This window comes from Ranitomeya variabilis, chromosome 3, assembly GCF_051348905.1.
Source record: "Ranitomeya variabilis isolate aRanVar5 chromosome 3, aRanVar5.hap1, whole genome shotgun sequence".
In the NCBI taxonomy this organism is placed as follows: Eukaryota; Metazoa; Chordata; class Amphibia; order Anura; family Dendrobatidae; genus Ranitomeya; species Ranitomeya variabilis.
Window position 1 is genome coordinate 213,684,854 of NC_135234.1, and position 23,356 is coordinate 213,708,209.

Sequence of the window (23,356 nt, forward strand, 5' to 3'; positions counted from 1 at the left end):
TAGAGTCCCTATAAACCGCCTCAAGCCACCAGTCACACGGGTTTGTCCTATCCTATATGGGGGACAGAGAGAGAGAGACATTACATCTGAGGACCTTATTGTATAGTCTTAGGCAGTAAGGAACTACAACACCACGGCGCTAGAGGAAGGCTACTGATTTCCACCTGGACAAGGAGACTCTGGACTTGCCTCCAAACCGGCCGGACTCTGCCTACCCTGTGATCTGGTGCCCTGGACTGTGGATGCTGAAGTCCTCAGTAAAGGTAAAGAGACTGCAAACTTGTGTCCTCGTTCTTCACTGCGCCTCTCACCATCCACCATCTACACACTGGGAAGCCCTGGGGATACACTTCACCTGTGGGAAGGTATACCATCTAGCTGCCATAACATCACTCCAGCGGACCCCTTAAAGCAGCGTCAGTCACCCTGACCGAATACCACAGGTGGCGTCACAAACATTCCTATTAAAGACCTTACCCCCTTTTATACGGATGTCCCAGGGCCACGAACCGGGTCAGCCACCGTGACATCCCCCTGTGAACCGAAGGACCCGGTACCGAGTACCCCACGGCCCCATGGGGGCGCTCCACATATAATGTGCTAGTTCTGTAGGATCGTTGCCTCCTGCTTAGGCCACACTCTGCTGTGCTCTGCGATTTGAAGACTGTTGCTTTGCATTATACTAAGGCTGGGTTCACACTACGTTATGGGTGTCCGATACATGGACTACGTTACACCGCGGCATAAACGCGGTGTAACGTAGTCCTTAACGGCCGCCATTAATTCCTATGTCGGACGCATCACTAGCGCACGCCCACAATGGGCGTGCGCTAGGGATGTGCCATCATTGAGTGACGGACCCTGAGACGTGGGCTGCAGCGTTTCCGGGTCCGTCACTGCTAGCGCAGACAGAGCTAGCAGATGCTCTGTCTGCGCTAGCGTGCTCACTTAGGTAGGAGAAAAAAGGATCATCCCCGCACTGCCGCAAGAAAAATTCCAAAAATTGTAGAGGTTTCAACGTGGTTTATTCTACGCGTTTCAGGGTTCAGGTGACCCCTTCATCAGGACATACCACAAATATTGTACAAGAGTCATAGGTATACAGGGTTTAAGTACACGTCAGCATTTAGAAGCGACGCCCAATGGATCAGATAACACCCAGTGTCAGTTCAGGCTCATCAGGAAGTTCACATGACAAGATTAAAAATCATCAGAGAAATACAAATTGATACAATTGATGATTTTTAATCTTGTCATGTGAACTTCCTGATGAGCCTGAACTCTGACACTGGGTGTTATCTGATCCATTGGGCGTCGCTTCTAAATGCTGACGTGTACTTAAACCCTGTATACCTATGACTCTTGTACAATATTTGTGGTATGTCCTGATGAAGGGGTCACCTGAACCCTGAAACGCGTAGAATAAACCACGTTGAAACCTCTACAATTTTTGGAGGGTCACCAAAAAAAAAAGTTAAATAAAAACCTTGCTCAGGTGCCGCCCCCTGCATTGTCCCTCCCTAGGCATGTGCCCTCAAGTGCCTAGTGGCAAATAAGGCCCTGCCTGTAGCTGAGGCAAGTGGGGTTAATATTTGTGGGGTTGATGTCACCTTTGTATTGTCCAGTACATAAAGAGAAACAGGGAGCACCACTAACAGGCGTAAAAATAGCTGGAGTCTATATATATATATATATATATATATATATATATATATATATATATATTAATTATAGGGGTGCTGCACAATGCACAGGATAAAGCAATGCATCAAAAAAGGAAAGTACCATGCATATTAGGCGCACACCCACGATATTGAAGAAAAATATATACAAAGTTTATTGGTAGACAAACCCAGGATAAAAACATTTAAAAGACAAAACACATCACTTGTAGTCCCATAAAGCTATAGCGTATACAATATCATATTCAAATGACATAAACATACCTAAAACAACACCCCATATACATACAATAGTTGCACATGAAATAGAAAAAACCCTGTTCTGGGCGTCCCCAGAAAACCAGATAATGGAAAAACCCCTTCTGAAAGGCCACAATAAGCCTATTTAATGCTGTGGGGAACACTAACATAGATATCCCATTTAAGTAAGAAGAAAAAAATCTCCCTTAAAGCATGAAGTTAGAGAGGGACCTGCCATATAGAGCAGTGAGGAGGAAAGCATGTACCAAGGGGTTAAACAAGAAGGCTGAGATAATGATCATATCACCATATGAGGCAGTCCACTGCAGGGCGTCAGGGGTCTAAAAGTCAAGAGAACAGTAGTCCCGGAACCAGAGTGATGTGGAAAGCCCCGCATATATCGCTGCCGAGCGCAGCTTCGTACATTTGTATTGTCCGGTGACATCAAGCCCACGGCTTAGTAATGGACAGGTGTCTATAAGACACCTATCCATTACTAATCCTACAGTTGTATTGTAAATAAAGACACAGCAAGAATAAAGTTCTGAAAGAAAATCACAGACTCCTTTAATAATCTCAATTAAACCAAACTTATGACCTCGCCTAATTCCATTGAAGCCCTCGATCTCCTGTAATAAACCAAAAATAAAAAAAAAACAATATACCATACCTGTCCGTCGTGTCTCACGCCATAATTCATGTCTGAGGGAGAAATAGTTTTCAACCTGGACGGTGCCAAGATGCGACTGTCCAGGCTGAGAACCACTGGGGAATGAACTGCTGAGAGCGCAGCCTCAGTGACTAGAGGTGACATCATCGAGGTTACCTACGGTCACGGAGGCTCCGTTCTCAGCCAGGCTGAACTGCGGTGACCTCGGTGCGATCCCCGCTAGCACTGTGAGAAAAACTCGGGGGAATGTCAAATCTTTGTCCCTCATGGTGGAGCCATGATCTGGCAGATAGCCTGTAGAATGTTCCTGGCTGTGGTTTTGCAATGAGTCTCTTGTTCTTTAATTCTTTTGGATGTCTTGGATATTTGGATGTCTCTTGTTACAGAGGCATATTCCCTTTTTATAGTTCACAACTATTCCTAATGCCTTAATCCCATATGACGTATTATCCCATCAAGGTGACCTGTGACTCAATTCCCAGTGACGGGATAGTACGTCATATGCGATCGGCCGCGCTCACGACTGACTATCGCTGCTGACATCCAGAACTATGTGCCAGGAGCGGTCACGGACCGCCCCCGGCATATTAACCCCTGGCACACTGCGATCAAACATGATCGCAGTGTTTCGGCGGTATAGGGAAGCATCGCGCAGGGAGGGGGCTCCCTGCATGCTTCCCTGAGACCCCCGAAGCAACACGATGTGATCGCATTGCTCCGAGGGTCTCTTACCTCCTCCTCCCTGCAGCAGACCCGAATCCAAAATGGCCGCGGCATCCGGGTCCTGCAGGGAGGTGGCTTCACAGCGCCTGCTCAGAGCAGGCGCCGGGAAGCCTGGAGCTGTGCACGTCAGATCACCGATCTGACACAGTGTACAGCAAAGTGTCGGATCAGCGATCTTACACTATAACATGATGCCCCCCCCCCCCCGGGGCAATGATATAGTGTAAAAAAAAAAATATTCACATGTGTAAAAAAAATAAAAAAAAAATCCCCCAAAAAATTCCCCCCCCCCAAAAAATATTGTTCCTATAAATACATTTCTTTATCTAAAAAAACAATAAAAGTACACATGTGAATATTTTTTTTAGTATCGCCGCGTCCGTAACGACCCGACCTATAAAACTGTCCCACTAGTTAACCCCTTCAGTGAACACCGTAAAAAAAAAAAAAAAAAAACGAGGCAAAAAACGCTTTATTATCATACCGCCAAACAAAAAGTGGAATAACACGCGATCAAAAAGACGGATCTAAATAACCATGGTACCGCTGAAAACATCATTTGTCCCGCAAAAAACGAGCCGTCATACAGCATCATTAAAGAAAAAAGAAAAAAGTTATAGTCCTCAGAATAAAGCGATACAAAAATAATTATTTTTTCTATAAAATAGTTTTTATCGTATAAAAGCGCCAAAACATAAAAAAATGATATAAATGAGGTATCGCTGTAATCGTACTGACCCAAAGAATAAAACTGCTTTATCCATTTTACCAAACGCTGAACGGTATAAACGCCTCCCCCAAAAGAAATTCATGAATAGCTGGTTTTTGGTCATTCTGCCTCATAAAAATCAGAATAAAAAGCGATCAAAAAAATGTCACGTGCCCGAAAATGTTACCAATAAAAACGTCAAATCGTCCTGCAAAAAACAAGACCTCACATGACTCTGTGGACCAAAATATGGAAAAATTATAGCTCTCAAAATGTGGTAACGCAAAAAATATTTTTTGCAATAAAAAGCGTCTTTCAGTGTGTGACGGCTGCCAATCATAAAAATCCGCTAAAAAATCCGCTATAAAAGTAAATCAAACCCCCCTTCATCACCCCCTTAGCTAGCGAAAAATTTAAAAAAATGTACTTATTTCCATTTTCCCATTAGGGTTAGGGCTAGAGTTAGGGCTAGGGTTAAGGCTACAGTTAGGGTTGGGGATAAAATTAGGGTTAGGGTTGGGGCTAAAGTTAGGGTTAGGATTACATTTACGGTTGGGAATAAGGTTGGGATTAGGGGTGTGTCAGGGTTAGGGGTGTGGTTAGGGTTACCGTTGGGATTAGGGTTAGGGATGTGTTTGGATTAGGGTTTCAGTTATAATTGGGGGGTTTCCACTGTTTAGGCACATCAGGGGCTCTCCAAACACGACCTGGTGTCCGATCTCAATTCCAGCCAATTGTGCGTTGAAAAAGTAAAACAGTGCTCCTTCCCTTCCGATCTCTCCTGTGCGCCCAAACAGGGGTTTACCCCAACATATGGGGTATCAGCGTACTCAGGACACATTGGACAACAACTTTGGGGGTCCAATTTCTCCTGTTACCCTTGGGAAAATACAAAACTGGGGGCTAAAAAATAATTTTTGTGGAGAAAAAATAATTATTTTCACGGCTCTGCGTTATAAACTGTAGTGAAACACTTGGGGCATCAACGTTCTTACAACACATCTAGATAAGTTTCTTGGGGGGGTCTAGTTCCAATATGGGGTCACTTGTGGGGGGTTTCTGCTGTTTAGGTACATTAGGGGCTCTGCAAACGCAATGTGACGCCTGCAGACCAATCCATCTAAGTCTGCATTCCAAATTACGCTCCTTCCCTTTCGAGCTCTGCCATGCGCTCAAACGGTGGCTCCCCCCCACATATGGGGTATCAGCGTACTTAGGACAAATTGGACAACAACTTTTGGGGTCCAATTTCAACTGTTACCCTTGGATAAATACAAAACTAGGGGCTAAGAAAGAATTTTTGTGGAAAAAAAATAATTTTTATTTTCACGGCTCTGCGTTATAAACTGTAGTGAAACACTTGGGGGTTCAAAGCTCTCACAACACATCTAGATGAGTTCCTTAGGGGGTCTACTTTCCAAAATGGTGTCACTTGTGGGGGAGTTTCAATGTTTAGGTACATCAGTGGCTCTCCAAACGCAACATGGCGTCCCATCTCAATTCCTGTCAATTTTGCATTGAAAAGTCAAACGGCGCTCCTTCCCTTATGAGCTCTCCCATGCGCCCAAACAGTGGTTTACCCCCACATATGGGGTATCAGCATACTCAGGACAAATTGGACAACAACTTTTGGGGTCCAATTTCTTCTCTTACCCTTGGGAAAATAAAAAATTGGGGGCAAAAAGATCATTTTTGTGAAAAAATAATTTTTTATTTTTACGGTTCTGCATTATAAACTTCTGTGAATCACTTAATGAGTCAAAGTGCTCACCACACATCTAGATAAGTTCCTTAGGGGGTCTACTTTCCAAAATGGTGTCACTTGTCGGGTGTTTCAATGTTTAGGCACATCAGGGGCTCTCCAAACACAACATGGCGTCCCATGTCAATTCCAGTCAATTTAGCATTGAAAAGTCAAATGGCGCTCCTTCGCTTCCGAGCTCTGTCATGCGCCCAAACAGTGGTTTACCCCCACATATGGGGTATTGGCGTACTCAGAACAAATTGTACAACTTTTGGGGTCCATTTTCTCCTGTTATCCTTGGTAAAATAAAACAAATTGGAGCTGAAGTAAATTTTTTGTGAAAAAAGTTAAATGTTCATTTTTATTTAAACATTCCAAAAAATCCTGTGAAACACCTGAAGGGTTAATAAACTTCTTGAATGTGGTTTTGAGCACCTTGAGGGGTGTAGTTTTTAGAATGGTGTCACACTTGGTTATTTTCTATCATATAGACCCCTGAAAATGACTTCAAATGAGATGTGGTCCCTAAAAAAAAAATGGTGTTGTAAAAATGAGAAATTGCTGGTCAACTTTTAACCCTTATAACTCCCTAACGAAAAAAAATTTTGGTTCCAAAATTGTGTTGATGTAAAGTAGACAAGTGGGAAATGTTACTTATTAAGTATTTTGTGTGACATATCTCTGTGATTTAATTGCATAAAAATTCAAAGTTGGAAAATTGCGAAATTTTCAAAATTTTCACCAAATTTCCGTTTTTATTCACAAATAAACGCAGGTAATATCACAGAAATTTTACCACTATCATGAAGTACAATATGTCACGAGAAAATGTCAGAATCGCCAAGATCCATTGAAGCGTTCCGAAGTTATAACCTCATAAAGGGACAGTGGTCAGAATTGTAAAAATTGGCCTGGTCATTAACATGCAAACCACCCTCGGGGCTTAAGGGGTTAAAGCCATTATTCACAGGTCAAGGGAAAGATGTGATGAGATTACTCGCATTGTTTGATTAGTTTATCCTTCAATGTTTGCAAGTCAACAAACTGCATGGCCTGGTATAATGCGCAATCAGCATATCAGCAAACATCAATGATCAGTGACCCTACATCCATGTTTTGCAAAGATAACATGACAATGAATTGTAGGAGCTGATAACAGGTAAATAACAACCATTCATCAATTTACAAATATCAATTTAACTTATAAGAAGAGTCATAGAAATATAGTAACATAGCTAGCAAGGCGGAAAAAAGACATTTGTCCATCCAGTTCAGCCTATATTCCATCAGAATAAATCCCCAGATCTTCGTCCTTCTAAAGAACCTAATAAGTGTAAGATACAATATTGTTACGCTTCAGGAAGACATCCAGGCCTCTCTTGAACCCCTCGACTGAGTTCGCCATCACCACCTCCTCAGGCAAGGAATTCCAGATTCTCACTGCCCTAAACAGTAAAGAATCCTCTTCTATGTTGGTGGAAAAACCTCTCCTCCAGACCCCTTGGAACCGTCACCTTCCTTGGTATAAACAGATCCTCGGTGAGATATTTGTATTGTCCCCTTACATACTTATACATGGTTATTGGATCGCCTTTTTTCTAGACTAAATAATCCTAATTTTGTTAATCTCTCTGGGTATTGTAGTTCCCCCATCCCCTTTATTAATTTTGTTGCCCTTCTTTGTATTTGCTCTAGTTCTATTATATCCCTCCTGAGCACCGATGACCAAAACTGTACACAGTACTCCATCTGCGGTCTAACCAGAGATTTGTACAGAGGCAGTATAATGGTATCCAGACCTCTTTTAATGCACCCCATGATCCTGTTTGCCTTGGCAGCTGCTGCCTGGCACTGGCTGCTTTAGGTAAGTTTATCATTAACTAGGATCCCCAAGTCCTTCTATTTGTCAGATTTACCCAGTGGTTTCCCGTTCAGTGTGTAATGGTGATATTGATTCCTTCTTCCCATGTGTATTACCTTATATTTATCATTGTTAAACCACATCTGCCACCTTTCGGCCCAAGTTTCCAACTTATCCAGATCCATCTGTAGCAGAATACTATCTTCTCTTGTACTGACTGCTTTACATAGTTTTGTATTCTCTGCAAACATCGATATTTTACTATATAAACCTTCTACCAGATCGTTTATAAATATGTTGAATAGATCCCAACACCGACCCCTGCGATACCCCACTGGTCACAGTGACCCAGTTAGAGAATATACTATTTATAACCACCCTCTGCTTTCTATCACTAAGCCAGTAACTTACCCATTTACACACATTTTTCCCCAAACCCAGCATTCTCATTTGGTGTACCAACCTCTTGTGTGACATGGTATCAAAGTTTTGGAAAAATCAAGATATACCACGTCCAATGACTCACCGTGGTCCAGTCTATAGCTTCTTTCTTCATAAAAACTGATTAGATTGGTTTGACAGGAGCGATTCCTCATAAACCCATGCTGATATGGAGTTAAACAGTTATTCTCATTGAGATAATCCAGAATAACATCCCCCAGAAACCCTTCAAATATTTTACCAACAATAGAGGTTAGACTTACTGGCCTATAATTTCCAGGTTCACTTTTAGAGGCCTTTTTGAATATTGGTATCACATTTGCTATGTGCCAGTCCTGTGGAACAGACTCTGTCGCTATAGAGTCCCTAAATATAAGAAATAATGGCTTGTCTGTGCTCTTAGTACTTGTGGGTGTATGCCATCTGGACCCGGAGATTTATCTATTTTAATCTTATTTAGCCGGGTTCGAACCTCTTCTTGGGTAAAGGTACAGTCACATTTAGCGACGCTGCAGCGATCTAGACAACGATGCCGATCGCTGCAGCGTCGCTGTTTCGTCGTGTGGTCGCTGGAGAGCTGTCACACAGACAGCTCTCCAGCGACCAACGATGCCGGTCCCCGGGTAACCAGGGTAAACATCGGGTTACTAAGCGCAGGGCCGCGCTTAGTAACCAGATGTTTACCCTGGTTACCAGTGCTAATGTAAAAAAAAACAAACACTACATACTTACATTCCGGTGTCTATCCCCCGGCGCTGTGCTTTCCTGCACTGTCTGTGAGCGCCGGCCAGAAAGCACAGCGGTGACGTCACCGCTGTAATCTGCTTTACGGCTGGCCGGCGCTGACAGTGCAGGAAAGCACAGCGCCGGGGGACAGACACCGGAATGTAAGTATGTAGTGTTTGTTTTTTTTTACATTAGCACTGGTAACCAGGGTAAACATCGGGTTACTAAGCGCGTCACACACACTGATTCAGCGATGTCTGCGGGAGTCCAGCGACGAAATAAAGTTCTGGACTTTCTGCTCTGACCAACGATGGCACAGCAGGATCCTGATCGCTGCTGCGTGTCAAACTCAACGATATCGCTAGCGAGGACGCTGCAACGTCACAGATCGCTAGCGATATCGTTCAGTGTGAAGGTACCTTTAGATTGGTGACCCTTAATATAGGGTTTTCTTTGTCTCTCGGCATTTCACCTAGCATTTTATTTTCCACTGTGAATACCGGGGAGAAGGTGTTTAATATATTAGCTTTTCCCCTCATCATTTACAACCATTTTTTCCTCACAATTTTTTTTTTAAGAGCCTACACTTTCACTTTTGATTTTTTTACTATTGATATAGTTGAAGAACAGTTTGGGATTAGTTTTACTCTCCTTAGCAATGTGCTTCTCTGTTTCCTTTTTGGCAGCTTTAAGTCTACTGAGATTCCATCTTTTTTTTTAGTTTTAGCTGCTTATTTGTGCACTCCACCTTCACTATATAAACTCCCTGCTGGCTTGCTACCATGCCAGCAATAGGTTTTACTATCCTGAGCCAAGCTTACCTGAGTGGCTGTGGTGTTCCAGTAGAAGCCAAAGTGTCCTGGAGAAGTTGTTTGTGTTCTCTTTGATTTCGGTGGATATTCTTTGCTGTCTCCTTCCCCCATCTGTCCCTTTTCTGTGTTGTCTTATTGTAGAAGGGTACTGTCACACAGTGGCACTTTTGTCGCTACGATGGTACGATCCGTGACGTTCCAGCGATATCCATACGATATCGCTGTGTCTGACACGCAGCAGCGATCAGGGACCCTGCTGAGAATCGTACGTCGTAGCAGATCGTTTGGAACTTTCTTTCGTCGCTGGATCTCCCGCTGTCATCGTTGGATCGGTGTGTGTGACACCGATCCAACGATGCGTTCGCTTGTAACCAGGGTAAACATCGGGTTACTAAGCGCAGGGCCGCGCTTAGTAACCCGATGTTTATCCTGGTTACCATCGTAAAAGTAAAAAAAAAAAAACGTACATACTCACATTCCGGTGTCCGTCAGGTCCCTTGCAGTCTGCTTCCCGCTCTGACTAGTGATGTGTCGTTCGCGAACGAGCCGACACAAAGAGCCGGCTCCCTGCTGTGAACGATGGGAGCCGGCACACCAGTGAGCCACTAAAATTACTGAATGGCTTTCACTAGGCGTAAAATACCGGACTTCGGGAGGCTTAACTTCGCCCACCTGAGCAAAACCCTGCCCACTCTTCAATTTAATTGGCTCTAAGAAGTGGGCGGAGTTTCTGCGGTAGGTGGGCGGAGTTTCAGACGCCTGAACATATATTCAATAGGGATCCATTTAGGATCCAAAAAGAGCTGTTTTGTGAGCCGAAAGAGCCGGCTCTTTTTGGTGAGCGGAGCCATGAGAGCCGGATCACCAAAAAGAGCCGGACTGCCCATCACTAGCTCTGACTGACTGCCGGAATGTAAGAGCAGAGCACAGCGGTGACGTCACCGCTGTGATCTGCTTTCACTTTACGGCGGCACTCAGTCAGAGCGGGAAGCAGACTGCAACTGACCTGACGGACACCGGAATGTGAGTATGTACTGTTTTTTTTTTTTTTTACTTTTACGATGTTAACCAGGGTAAACATCGGGTTACTAAGCGCGGCCCTGCGCTTAGTAACCCGATGTTTACCCTGGTTACCTGGGGCCTTCGGCATCGTTGGTTGCTGGAGAGCGGTCTGTGTGACAGCTCTCCAGCGACCACACAACGACTTTCCAACGATCACGGCCAGGTCGTATCGCTGGACGTGATCGTTGGAAAGTTGCAGAGTGTGACAGTACCCTAAGACTAATGTCTTGCTGCCAGTTCACTATCTATTTTTGATAATCAGCAAAGGTAAATCAGAGAGCTGTAGGCTTATATTATGAGGTTGGAAAGGTCCCTGATTATTGGGCCCATCCGAACCTAAAAATACAAGCCCACAGTCACCCCAGAATTGGCACATCATATTAGATGCACCAATTCTGGAGCTTTGCCCGGATCTACCCAATTGCCCTGTAGAGGTGGCAATCTTGGTAATTGTAGTTGGGGTTGATGAGAGGTGCGATTTGTCAAAAATCACAGCTGCCATCAAGCCCTGTGGTTAGTAATGGAGATTAGTCTATCAGACAGCCTTATTACAAATCCAGTAATAAAAAATAAATACACACAAACAGAAAAAAATACTTTTTTTGATTTAAGATTTCTGCACACCATCCTTCGATCACCAATTTATTGAAAATAATTTTTTTTTCCATGCACGTCTGCCTATCAAAAATAGGGGGACCCCACTTAATTTAAAAAAAATTAATTACTTATTAGGTTATACAAGGTTAAACACCTTTTAATGCCACATGAAAGGCACTATAGGGGGCACGTTTAATAATATGCAGGGGATTTGTGAAATTATCCAATTTCTATCTATATATATATATATATATATTCTATCTAAATACTTTACCCAATTTATTATATATTTTAGGAGTCTGATTCTGTCCATTTTTTACCAACTCCACCAAAATGGACACCGACTCCGCAACCCTGTTAAAAACACATCTCATGCTGATGCTAGGTGAGAAAAATCGCATTGTACTAGCATGACATACGCATGACACTCGTTCTACCTTTTGTCACGATTCCTCTGCTCAGAGTGTTTGGGATTCAGTGATGGACATGTTATCCTATCCAGTGCTGGGGCGTGCTGAGCTGTCGATGCTTTGATTGACAGCTCAGTTGACCTATCTGAGACTGGAAGGTGCAGAGATTTCCACAGTTCTTGGTAATCGCCTTGCTATTTAGGTGAGCTGTCTGGCCCAGATCACAGCCAGTCAAAACCTTGTTCCCTCTGGTGTGTGTTCCCCTAATCCCTGTGTTGTAACTTCAGATCTTCTGCTGCTGACCTTTGGACCTGGACCGTGTTATGACTAAACATTTGTTATTGCCCCTTTGCTTATCCGCTATTTCTCTGGTATTCTGACCTTGGAATGTGACCCGATTTACCACTTTGTTTTTTCACTTGGTTTACTATATACTATTTTGGTACTGACCCTGGAATGCCTGACTTCGCTAACTCATGGCCGGTCTGTGGGTTGTGACTAGCGTCACCCTTTTCTGGATCAATGTTGGAGTGAAGTGATTTTTTTTTTTTACACTGATAAGGTAAAGTCCTTACACCTAATACATATTGGAATAGAATCTTGGAGATGGGAATACCACTTTAGCAAACAAGTACATAAGTACGTAAATGCAATTAGTGATTCAGAGAACACAAAGATTCACAAAAAGTTCTGACTAGATTATATTATTTTCATTTATTGGGTTTTTGGGTTACAAAAATAATAATCAGAAAAAAACATTTTGAGTGCTTTTCCAGAACATGTGCACTTTACTACAAATGAATTATCAGAAGAAATCAATCAGAAACAAATGAATGTTAAAATTGGAATAAGCCATTCAAATTGTTTATTGTCAGATACAAATCTATGTAAAAAAAAATGAACAGTGCTTCATAGGGCAAACCATTAATGTTTAAGAGTGGAGGTATGAAAATCCATTCTAGCCCCCTGTGTTGTCTCCAAACATTACCTGTTGTTTTTGCCTCTTAAATTTACATTGAAGTTGCCGCTGTTGACCCCTCTCCCAAAGCCCAACTAGTCCTTCAATAAGAATTGAAGTCCAAAAGAAACAATTAGAATATGGGGTGAAAACTTGAATTCAAATACATTAGTCTATTATTCTGAACTAACCTCAATACTTCCTTGGTACATTAAAGTCTATGACCACCAGTTAAAGCAAAATACATTTTTTCAACCCATGCTTTTTAGAGCGGTTGTGGGCCTTCTAAGGTGCATAACTGTAATTCTTTGGGAAAGGCTTTGCTGATCTTGTCTTTGGTTCTGTATATGGTCTCCTGCATTGAGATGTTTTACAATTGTGTAAACTGGCACAAAAATTATATTTTATTGTAGAGATGATCAAATCTAGCAAAATTTGAATTTGCCAAATCATGCGGATTTTACAGGTAAATTTGATTTCAATGTTCATTATTATGCATTGGGGTCTCTATGGACCCCAAAGCATAATAAACACAGGATGTAAAAAAAAAAAAAAAAATATTACTTACTATACATCACTGCTCACCTGTCCCGCTATCCACAGTCCGGTCCTCCACACTTCATGTCCAAGTTATGTGCATTCTTTTCGGCTTTTTCACTCCAGGCCCTGGCTTCCAGCACAACCAGGTCTCTGATGTCACTGTGAACTGTCAACATCACGATGGCCAGGAGTAACGAGGCCAAAGAGGATGCGAGCAATTTGCAGAATGGGCAAAACAAAAATTGGAACAGGACCCTCAGTTTACACAAAACATTGTGTTCAGTGATGAGGCAAAAATTTTGGGTGGGCCATTTATATGGATACACCGAAATAACATGGGAATTGACAGTTTTCTTGTGTAGGGTGTCTTGCATTGAAATGTGCTGCAATGACCCGGGCACTGCATTCACCAGACATCAACACAATTTCTATCCGCTTCTCACGTGTTAACCTCTGCAACATGTCAATGGCTGTAAACAAAGAGAGGCTTGTAAATAACTCATGAAAGAATAAAGTTACGTTAAAACCAAGCACATCATTGTTTTTCTTGTGAAATTCTCAATAAGTTTAATGTGTCACATGACCCTCTTCCCATTGGAAAAAATAAAGCTGGATCCAAAATGGCCGCCATGGTCACCACCCATCTTGAAAAGTTTTCCCCCTCCCATATACTAATGTGCCACAAACAAGAAGTTGATATCACCAACCATTCCCATTTTATTTAGGTATATCCATATACATGGCCCACCCTGTATAAAAGTAGAGCTGCAGAGGACCAGATTGCGGTCTGGAGGAGTGGTGGGACAGGGTGCAGTGAGGGGAGTATTTTTTTTTTTTTACTGTTTGCCTGTTCCTCTATGGTTTAACATTATAGAGTCCACATTTTGCTGAATTCACATAGAGGAAATTGCAAAAATTCTGTCTTCTGGAGAACATGATATTTTTGTAAAATTTGAGGAGAATTTAATTTTTAATTTGTCCCTATCCAATTACTTGTCTTTAGAAAGCCATCAAAACAAGTTGGTAGTTCTATATTTATTATTCAGACTGAGACTGAACTTTCTAATTACACTCATATAACACTTGTAATATTAGTGATTAGTAGTCTATCATGACCAAGCAAGTCTTCTACTAGCAGCAATTTCAGCGTCTCCTTAAACAATCTCTGTTTCTGGTCAAAAAATTAAATATTCAAGTGTGACATTACTATAATCAATGATATCGTCATCCATTCAAGTCATAGTGCAGATAGGACTTATTGCTGGCATACTTTTAGCATCTTCACCCTTATCACCATCATTATAACTCATGGGTGGCTCGATGAACAACAGGGACTTTATCAGAGTCAGCATTCTGAATCAACTGATAGTAAAACTGTGTAAGACATTCTAAGTCCTCCAGTGAAATTCGCTCGTTTAACCCATGGATTCTGAAATATAAGAAGCAACTCAGTTATTCTAATGCAGACTAAAGAATTGGCTACTTACAACACTTATTGGATTTTCTACATATAGGATATATTTTGTTCATATGATCTGGAAATTAGGATTTTCCATGCTCTTCCATTTATTTCTATACAGACCTTGAGAAACAGCAATCAGCTTAAACTTAAAGCCTATAGTTCATTACATTGGTTGAGAGTGCAGTTTCAGAGATAAGACCCTTAACCCCTTCACCCCCGGAGCTTTTTCCGTTTTTGTTTTTCGCTCCCCTCCTTCCCAGAGCCATAACTTTTTTATTTTTCCGTCAATTTGGCCATGTGAGGGCTTATTTTTTGCGGGACGAGTTGTACTTTTGAACGACATCATTGGTTTTAGCATGTCGTGTACTAGAAAACGGGAAAAAAATTCCAAGTGCAGTGAAATTGCAAAAAAAGTGCAATCCCACACTTGTTTTTTGCTTGCCTATTTTGCTAGGTTCACTAAATGCTAAAACTGACCTGCCATTATGATTCTCCAGGTCACTACGAGTTCATAGACACCTAACATGACTAGGTTATTTTTCACCTAAGTGGTGAAAAAAAATTCCAAACTTTGCAAAAAACAAAACAAAACAAAATTGCACCATTTTCCGATACTCGTAGCGTCTCCATTTTTCGTGATCTGGGGTCAGGTGAGGGCTTATTTTTTGCGTGCCAAGCTGGCGTTTTTAATGATAGCATTTTGGTGCAGATATGTTCTTTTGATCGCCCGTTATTGCATTTTAATGCAATGTTGTGGCGACCAAAAAAACGTAAATCTGGCGTTTCGAATTTTTTTCTCATTACGCCATTTAGCGATCAGGTTAATGCTTTTTTTTATTGATAGATCGGGCGATTCTGAACGCGGCGATACCAAATATGTGTAGGTTGGGTTTTTTTTAATTGATTTATTTTGATTGGGGCGAAAGGGGGGTGATTTAAACTTTTATATTTTTTTTATTTTTTTCACATTTTTAAAAACTTTTTTTTTTTACTTTTGCCATGCTTCTATAGCCTCCATGGGAGGCTAGAAGCAGGCACAGCCCGATCGGCTCTGCTATGCAGCAGTGATCATAAGATCGCTGCTACACAGCAGATTTGCAGGTGTGCTGTGAGCGCCGACCACAGGGGGGCGCTCACAGCCACCGGCAATCAGTAACCATAGAGTTCTCAAGGACCTCTATGGTTACAATGGAGGAGCATCGCCGACCCCCGATCATGTGACGGGGGTCGGCGATGCGCTCATATCCGGCCGCACGGCCGGATGCGGTAGTTAAATGCCGCTGTCTGCGTTTGACAGCGGCATTTAACTAGTTAATAGGCGCGCGCAGATCGCGATTCTGCTCGCGCCTATTGCGGGCACATGTCAGCTGTTCAAAACAGCTGACATGTCCCGGCTTTGATGTGCGCTCACCGCCGGAGCGCACATCAAAGCGGGGGTCCCGACATGTGACGTACTATACCGTCACATGTCGGGAAGGGGTTAATATCTGTATATCAAATCATAAAAATAAAATATGTCCAGTCCCTTAAAAGGAATCTCTCACCGGGTTTTTGTTACACCATCTGAGAGAAACATACTGTAGAGACTGAGACCCTGATTCCAGCGATATATCACTTACTGAGCTACTTTCTATCATTTTGATAAAATCCCAGTTTTATTTGCTGCTAATCTACCAGATCTCTGAATGCTGACATAACCCCACCCTCATAACTGATTGGCAACTTTATGCCCATATACTGTGTACCAAGTAAGCTTCCAATCAGTGATGGGGCGGGGCTATACTGAGCTCATGAATATGCTTGACTACCTGGCAGATTTTCTAGTCCTTTAGTAATAATCTCCTGCTGATAAAACAGTGATTTTATCAAAACTAAACTAAGCAGCCCAGGAAGTGATACATCTCTGGAATCAGGGTCTCTATCTCTACATTGTGCTGCTCTCAGATTAGGTGGCAAAAACCTGGTGACAGATTCTTCTTAAATGACACTGATGTGTGTTCATAATATATTTATAAAATCATTAACCCCTTTACCCCCAAGGGTGGTTTGCACGTTAATGACCAGGCCAATTTTTACAATTCTGACCACTGTCCCTTTATGAGGTTATAACTCTGGAACGCTTCAACGAATCCCGGTGATTCTGACACTGCTTTCTCAAGACATATTGTACTTCATGATAGTGGTAAAATTTCTTTGATATTACCTGCGTTTATTTGTGAAAAAAACGAAAATTTGGTGAAAATTTTGAAAATTTCGCAATTTTCCAACTTTGAATTTTTATGCAATTAAATTACAGAGATATGTCACACAAAATACTTAATAAGTAACATTTCCCACATGTCTACTTTACATCAGCACAATTTTGGAACCAACATTTTTTTTTGTTAGGGAGTTATAAGGGTTAAAAGTTGACCAGCAATTTCTCATTTTTACAACACCATTTTTTTTTTTTAGGGACCACATCTCATTTGAAGTCATTTTGAGGAGTCTATATGATAGAAAATAACCAAGTGTGACACCATTCTAAAAACTGCACCCCTCAAGGTGCTCAAAACCACATTCAAGAAGTTTATTAACCCTTCAGGTGTTTCACAGGAATTTTTGGAATGTTTAAATAAAAATGAACATTTAACTTTTTTCACAAAAAATTTACTTCAGCTCCAATTTGTTTTATTTTGCCAAGGATAACAGGAGAAAATGGACCCCAAAAGTTGTACAATTTGTTCTGAGTACGCCAATACCCCATATGTGGGGGTAAACCACTGTTTGGGCGCATGACAGAGCTCGGAAGCGAAGGAGCGCCATTTGACTTTTCAATGCAAAATTGACAGAAATTGAGATGGGACGCCATGTTGCGTTTGGAGAGCCCCTGATGTGCCTAAACATTGAAACCCCCCCCCCCCCCCACAAGTGACACCATTTTGGAAAGTAAACCCCCTAAGGAACTTATCTAGATGTGTGGTGAGCACTTTGACCCATTAAGTGATTCACAGAAGTTTATAATGCAGAGCTGTAAAAATAAAAAATCATATTTTTTCACAAAAATGATCTTTTCGCCCCCAATTTTTTATTTTCCCAAGGGCAAGAGAAGAAATTGGCCCCAAAAGTTGTCCAATTTGTCCTGAGTACGTTGATACCCCATATGTGGGGGTAAACCACTGTTTGGGCGCATGGGAGAGCTCGTAAGGGAAGGAGCGCCGTTTGACTTTTCAATGCAAAATTGACAGGAATTGAGATGGGACGCCATGTTGCGTTTGGAGAGCCACTGATGTGCCTAAACAGTAGAAACCCCCCACAAGTGACCCCATATTGGAAACTAGACCCCCCAAGGAACTTATCTAGATGTGTTGTGAGAACTTTGATCCCCCAAGTGTTTCACTACAGTTTATAACGCAGAGCCGTGAAAATAAAAAATCTTTTTTTTTTCCACAAAAATTATTTTTTAGCCCCCAGTTTTGTATTTTCCCAAGGGTAACAGGAGAAATTGGACCCCCAAAGTTGTTGTCCAATGTGTCCTGAGTACGCCGATACCCCATATGTTGGGGTAAACCCCTGTTTGGGCACACGGGAGAGCTCTGAAGGGAAGGAGCACTGTTTTACTTTTTCAACGCAGGATTGGCTGGAATTGAGATCGGATGCCATGTCGCGTTTGGAGAGACCCTGATGTGCCTAAACAGTGGAAACACCCCAATTATAACTGAAACCCTAATCCAAACACATCCCTAACCCTAATCCCAACGGTAACCCTAACCACACCCCTAACCCTGACACACCCCTAACCCTAATCCCAACCCTATTCCCAACCGTAAATGTAACCCTAACCCTAACTTTAGCCCCAACCCTAACTGTAGCCTTAACCCTAGCCCCAACCCTAGCCCTAACCCTAGCCCTAACCCTAGCCCTAACCCTAATGGGAAAGTAGAAATAAATACATTTTTTTAATTTTTTTAATTTTTCAATAACTAAGGGGGTGATGAAGGGGGGTTTGATTTACTTTTATAGCGGGTTTTTTAGCGGATTTTTATGATTTGCAGCCGTCACACACTGAAAGACGCTTTTTATTGCAAAAAATATTTTTTGCGTTACCACATTTTGAGAGCTATAATTTTTCCATATTTTGGTCCACAGAGTCATGTGAGGTCTTGTTTTCTGCAGGATGAGTTGACGTTTTTATTGGTAACATTTTCGGGCACGTGACATTTTTTGATCGCTTTTTATTCCGATTTTTGTGAGGCAGAATGACCAAAAACCAGCTATTCATGAATTTCTTTTGGGGGAGGCGTTTATACCGTTCCGCGTTTGGTAAAATGGATAAAGCAGTTTTATTCTTCGGGTCAGTACGATTACAGCGATACCTCATTTATATATATTTTTTTTATGTTTTGGCGCTGTTATACGATAAAACTATTTTATAGAAAAAATTATTATTTTTGCATCGCTTTATTCTGAGGACTATAACTTGTTTATTTTGTCTTTGATGATGCTGTATGGCGGCTCGTTTTTTGTGGGACAAGATGACGTTTTCAGCAGTACCATGGTTATTTATATCCGTCTTTTTGATTGCGTGTTATTCCACTTTTTGTTTGGTGGTATGATAATAAAGCGTTGTTTTTTGCTTTTTTTTTTTTTTTTGCGGTGTTCACTGAAGGGGTTAATTAGTGTGACAGTTTTATAGATCGGGTCGTTACAGACGTGGCGATACTAAATATGTGTACTTTTATTGTTTTTTTTTTTAATTTAGACAAAGAAATGTATTTATAGGAACAATATATTTTTTTGGGGGGGGGAATATATATATTTTTTACACTATAACATTGCCCCGGGGGGGGGGGGGGGGGGGCATCATGTTATAGTGTAAGATCGCTGATCTGACAGTTTGCACAGCACTCTGTCAGATCGGCGATCTGACATGCACAGCTCCTCCAGGCTTCCCGACGCCTGCTCTGAGCCGGCGCTGTGAAGCCACCTCCCTGCAGGACCCGGATGCCGTGGCCATTTTGGATCCGGGCCTGCTGCAGAGAGGAGGAGGTAAGAGACCCTCGGAGCAACGCGATCACGTCGCGTTGCTCCGGGGGTCTCAGGGAAGCCCGCAGGGAGCCCCCTCCCTGCGCGATGCTTCCCTATACTGCCGAAACACTGCTATCATGTTTGATCGCAGTGTGCCGGGGGTTAATGTGCCGGGAGCGGTCCGTGACCGCTCCTGGCACATAGTGCCGGATGTCAGCTGCGATAGTCAGCTGACACCCGGCCGCGATCGGCCGCGCTCCCCCCGTGAGCGCGGCCGATCGCATATGACGTACTATCCCGTCGGTGGTCATACGGGCCCACCCCACCTCGACGGGATAGTACGTCCAATGTCAGAAAGGGGTTAAGTCAACTTTCACAATATCCAAAAATAAATCTTTACCAATCAAAAAATCAGTGTGTAACAGCAGGGTAAATATACAGGTCGCAAAATTTTAAAATTTAACCTTTAATAGATCCCTCTAAAATACCGTTGGGTATAAATATCCAGTCGGTCTTTGAAAACGACAAATAACAGAAATCACACCAAACATAAATCAAACCGTTTAAAAATTCCACATAGCACCCCTCCTGTCAACAAAGAGTGGATGTCTGTCACAATCACTTCAAAATTGTGCTCTATCATGAAAAAGCCAACAGGCCAAACAACACTTAGTGGCTCATAAGCCACAACAATACCTCTATCTTATAGGATAAGTAACAGAACGATCTCACCCAGCGTTACTGTACTCTCGTTTCTCTTTAGAAGTATCTGTAGGGTTCCAAAAATGTCCGTGAATTCCGGGGGAGGCTTTCTTTAAAGAGACATCCATACAATACCCCGATCCTTAGGACAGATGGAGAGCCCTAATTATAACATCCCCAAAAGAGTGGCTCCCGACGCGTTTCCCTTGGCTCCGTTCATCAGGGGAGACAAGCCTTTCAAAATGTCGTGGGGAATAGAGGCGCGGTATCCATAACTCCTCTGCTATGAGCGAGCAGGCCTTACCGCGTGTGTTTGTGCTGTTTTCAAATAGGGCGCCGGATTGAAGAGCGCGCTATCATATCCGGTGCGCCTCCCCGTGGAGTGCACCGGTGACACGCACACGTCATCACCGCCGCGCCCCAAGGAGAAGAAGCCTCATTGGAGCGCTGTTCTCAGAAGCGGAACGTCACATCCGGTGCGTCCTCCATGGAGCGCACCAGTGACCCGCATACGTCACTGCCACCACGCCCCATACTGGGACGCTTCAGTGGAGCGCTATTGTTGCTCCCTGTTACCAGGTGGTCATGTGATCGTTATTGTTCAGCTGTCACCAGCCGGTCCGTGACAGACTCAGTACTTATTATCACGTGGAAGTAATTTATGATTAAACGCATATTAGAAGTCCGATGTATTTATAAAGTGTTTCAGTAAGGGTTTTACAGCCCAGATAAAAAAAAAAAGTTTTTTATAAGGTAATACGATCAACCTCAACTTGTGTTTTAACCCCAGGGTGGCAGAATACGGCCATTTACTTAACCCATAAGGGGGGGGAAGAATATGTATAAAGTCCTACTACTTTTAATCATAAAGGAGGACATAAAGAGAGGGGCATTAGCTATCCTCTGGCCTTAAGCAGAAAAACCAGCATGATAGCACCACGGCTGTTTTTGCCTTTATTGGATAGAGAAGTCAAAATGGTATGTGTACAAATATATATGAGAACATACTACAGAGGATTGGACGTTGGAGAGAAAGTGGGGAGATGGAGAGAGTATCCGATTTCCTGTCTGTCCCTAAATGCATTATCATCAAAACCCTACCTAGACAGTGGAGGTTGGCACCCTATGATAGAAACGAGAATGGCGCCCCCACTAGGCGACGTCTATCCCTAGGGGCCCTAAACGTCCCTTTTCTAGCCAATACTATCTAAGAGCGGGAAAAAAAGAAAAAAGAAGTATCTTAGTGCAAAGAAGGAAGAGGTAGAGAGGCGGCAACTCAAAGACAGGGGATACATATCAATGCGTATCCTAAGTACTCGTGCTATTCATCGCCCTGCCTAACAATGGAGGTTGGCACCCTAAGGGGAAACGTAAATGGCGCCCCCATTCCACGACGGCTGGCCCTCAAAAGACCCTTTCATATAAAACAATTAAAAGTAAGGATCTCATTAAGACCCAGAGGTTGCTGCGTTTTAAGACGAAAAATCCATTTCGTCTCGCATTGTAGGATCCTCCTGTCCCAGTCGCCACCTCTTTTGGGTGCCTCTATCTTATCAATTCCCATGAACCGCAGATCGGAAGTCTCCCCATCATGATCACTGGCCATGTGTCTTGCTAGAGGCATGTCCCTTTTAAGGGCAATATCTCTAAGGTGCTCACCTACACGTCTCCTGAGTTCTCGTGTTGTCTTGCCCACATATTCTAAGCCACACGGGCAAATGGCTTTGTAAATTACTCCTTTGGAGCGACAATTGATAAAGTGTTGTATTTTATATTCCTGGCCTGTCACATTGCTCCTAAAGGATTGACCTGTGTCCATTACGGGGCATCCCACACATCCACTACATCTGTAGCAGCCCTTGATATTACTAGTGAGCCATGTTTCTCTCTTTGGAGGCTGGTAGTGGCTACGCACCACTCTATCCACTATAGATCTACCCTTTTGATAGGTGATCCGAGGGTAGGGCCCCACCAACTCTCCAACATCCACATCCATCCGCAAGATGGGCCAATGTTTTTGTAAGATAGATCTAACCTCATGAGCTCCAGAATTATAAGTCGTAATAAAACGACTCACACCTATTTCATCTTTTCGCTGCATTGGATTTAACAATTGGGTTCTACTAAGTTCCTTTGTGTCTCTGTACGCCTTTCGTAGAATCTCATCTGGGTAACCCCTATCCAAAAATCGCTGTCGTAAGTCAGCTGCCTGTTCTTGAAAATCATTCTCAGAAGAACAGTTACGGCGAACCCTTATGTACTGTCCCTTTGGGATGCCCTTCTTTAGTGGGACAGGATGGTGGCTGTCCCATCTCAGAAGGGCATTAGTGGCCGTGGGTTTCCTCCACTGTCTAGGTAGGGTTTTGATGATAATGCATTTAGGGACAGACAGGAAATCGGATACTCTCTCCATCTCCCCACTTTCTCCCCAACGTCCAATCCTCTGTAGTATGTTCTCATATATATTTGCACACATACCATTTTGACTTCTCTATCCAATAAAGACTAAAACAGCCGTGGTGCTATCATGCTGGTTTTTCTGCTTAAGGCCAGAGGATAGCTAATGCCCCTCTCTTTATGTCCTCCTTTATGATTAAAAGTAGTAGGACTTTATACATATTCTTCCCCCCCTTATGGGTTAAGTAAATGGCCGTATTCTGCCACCCTGGGGTTAAAACACAAGTTGAGGTTGATCGTATTACCTTATAAAAAACTTTTTTTTTTTTTATCTGGGCTGTAAAACCCTTACTGAAACACTTTATAAATACATCGGACTTCTAATATACGTTTAATCGTAAATTACTTCCACGTGATAATAAGTACTGAGTCTGTCACGAACCGGCTGGTGACAGCTGAACAATAACGATCACATGACCACCTGGTAACAGGGAGCAACAATAGCGCTCCACTGAAGCGTCCCAGTATGGGGCGTGGTGGCAGTGACGTATGCGGGTCACTGGTGCGCTCCATGGAGGACGCACCGGATGTGACGTTCTGCTTCTGAGAACAG

General features: G+C 42.7%; 1 protein-coding gene across 1 annotated transcript in view; it reads right to left on the reverse strand.

The window, feature by feature from the left end:
* Positions 1 to 12,374: 12,374 nt before the first annotated feature.
* The window catches only part of PM20D1 (peptidase M20 domain containing 1), a 189,067-nt gene continuing 178,085 nt past the window's right edge, over positions 12,375 to 23,356 (reverse strand). The window contains exons 13-14 of the mRNA XM_077295146.1: positions 14,446 to 14,604; positions 12,375 to 13,645 (exon numbers count right to left, since the gene is read on the reverse strand). Coding sequence (XP_077151261.1) covers positions 14,475 to 14,604 — 130 coding nt within the window. The 3' untranslated portion in view covers positions 12,375 to 13,645; positions 14,446 to 14,474. The remainder of the gene's footprint in view (positions 13,646 to 14,445; positions 14,605 to 23,356) is intronic.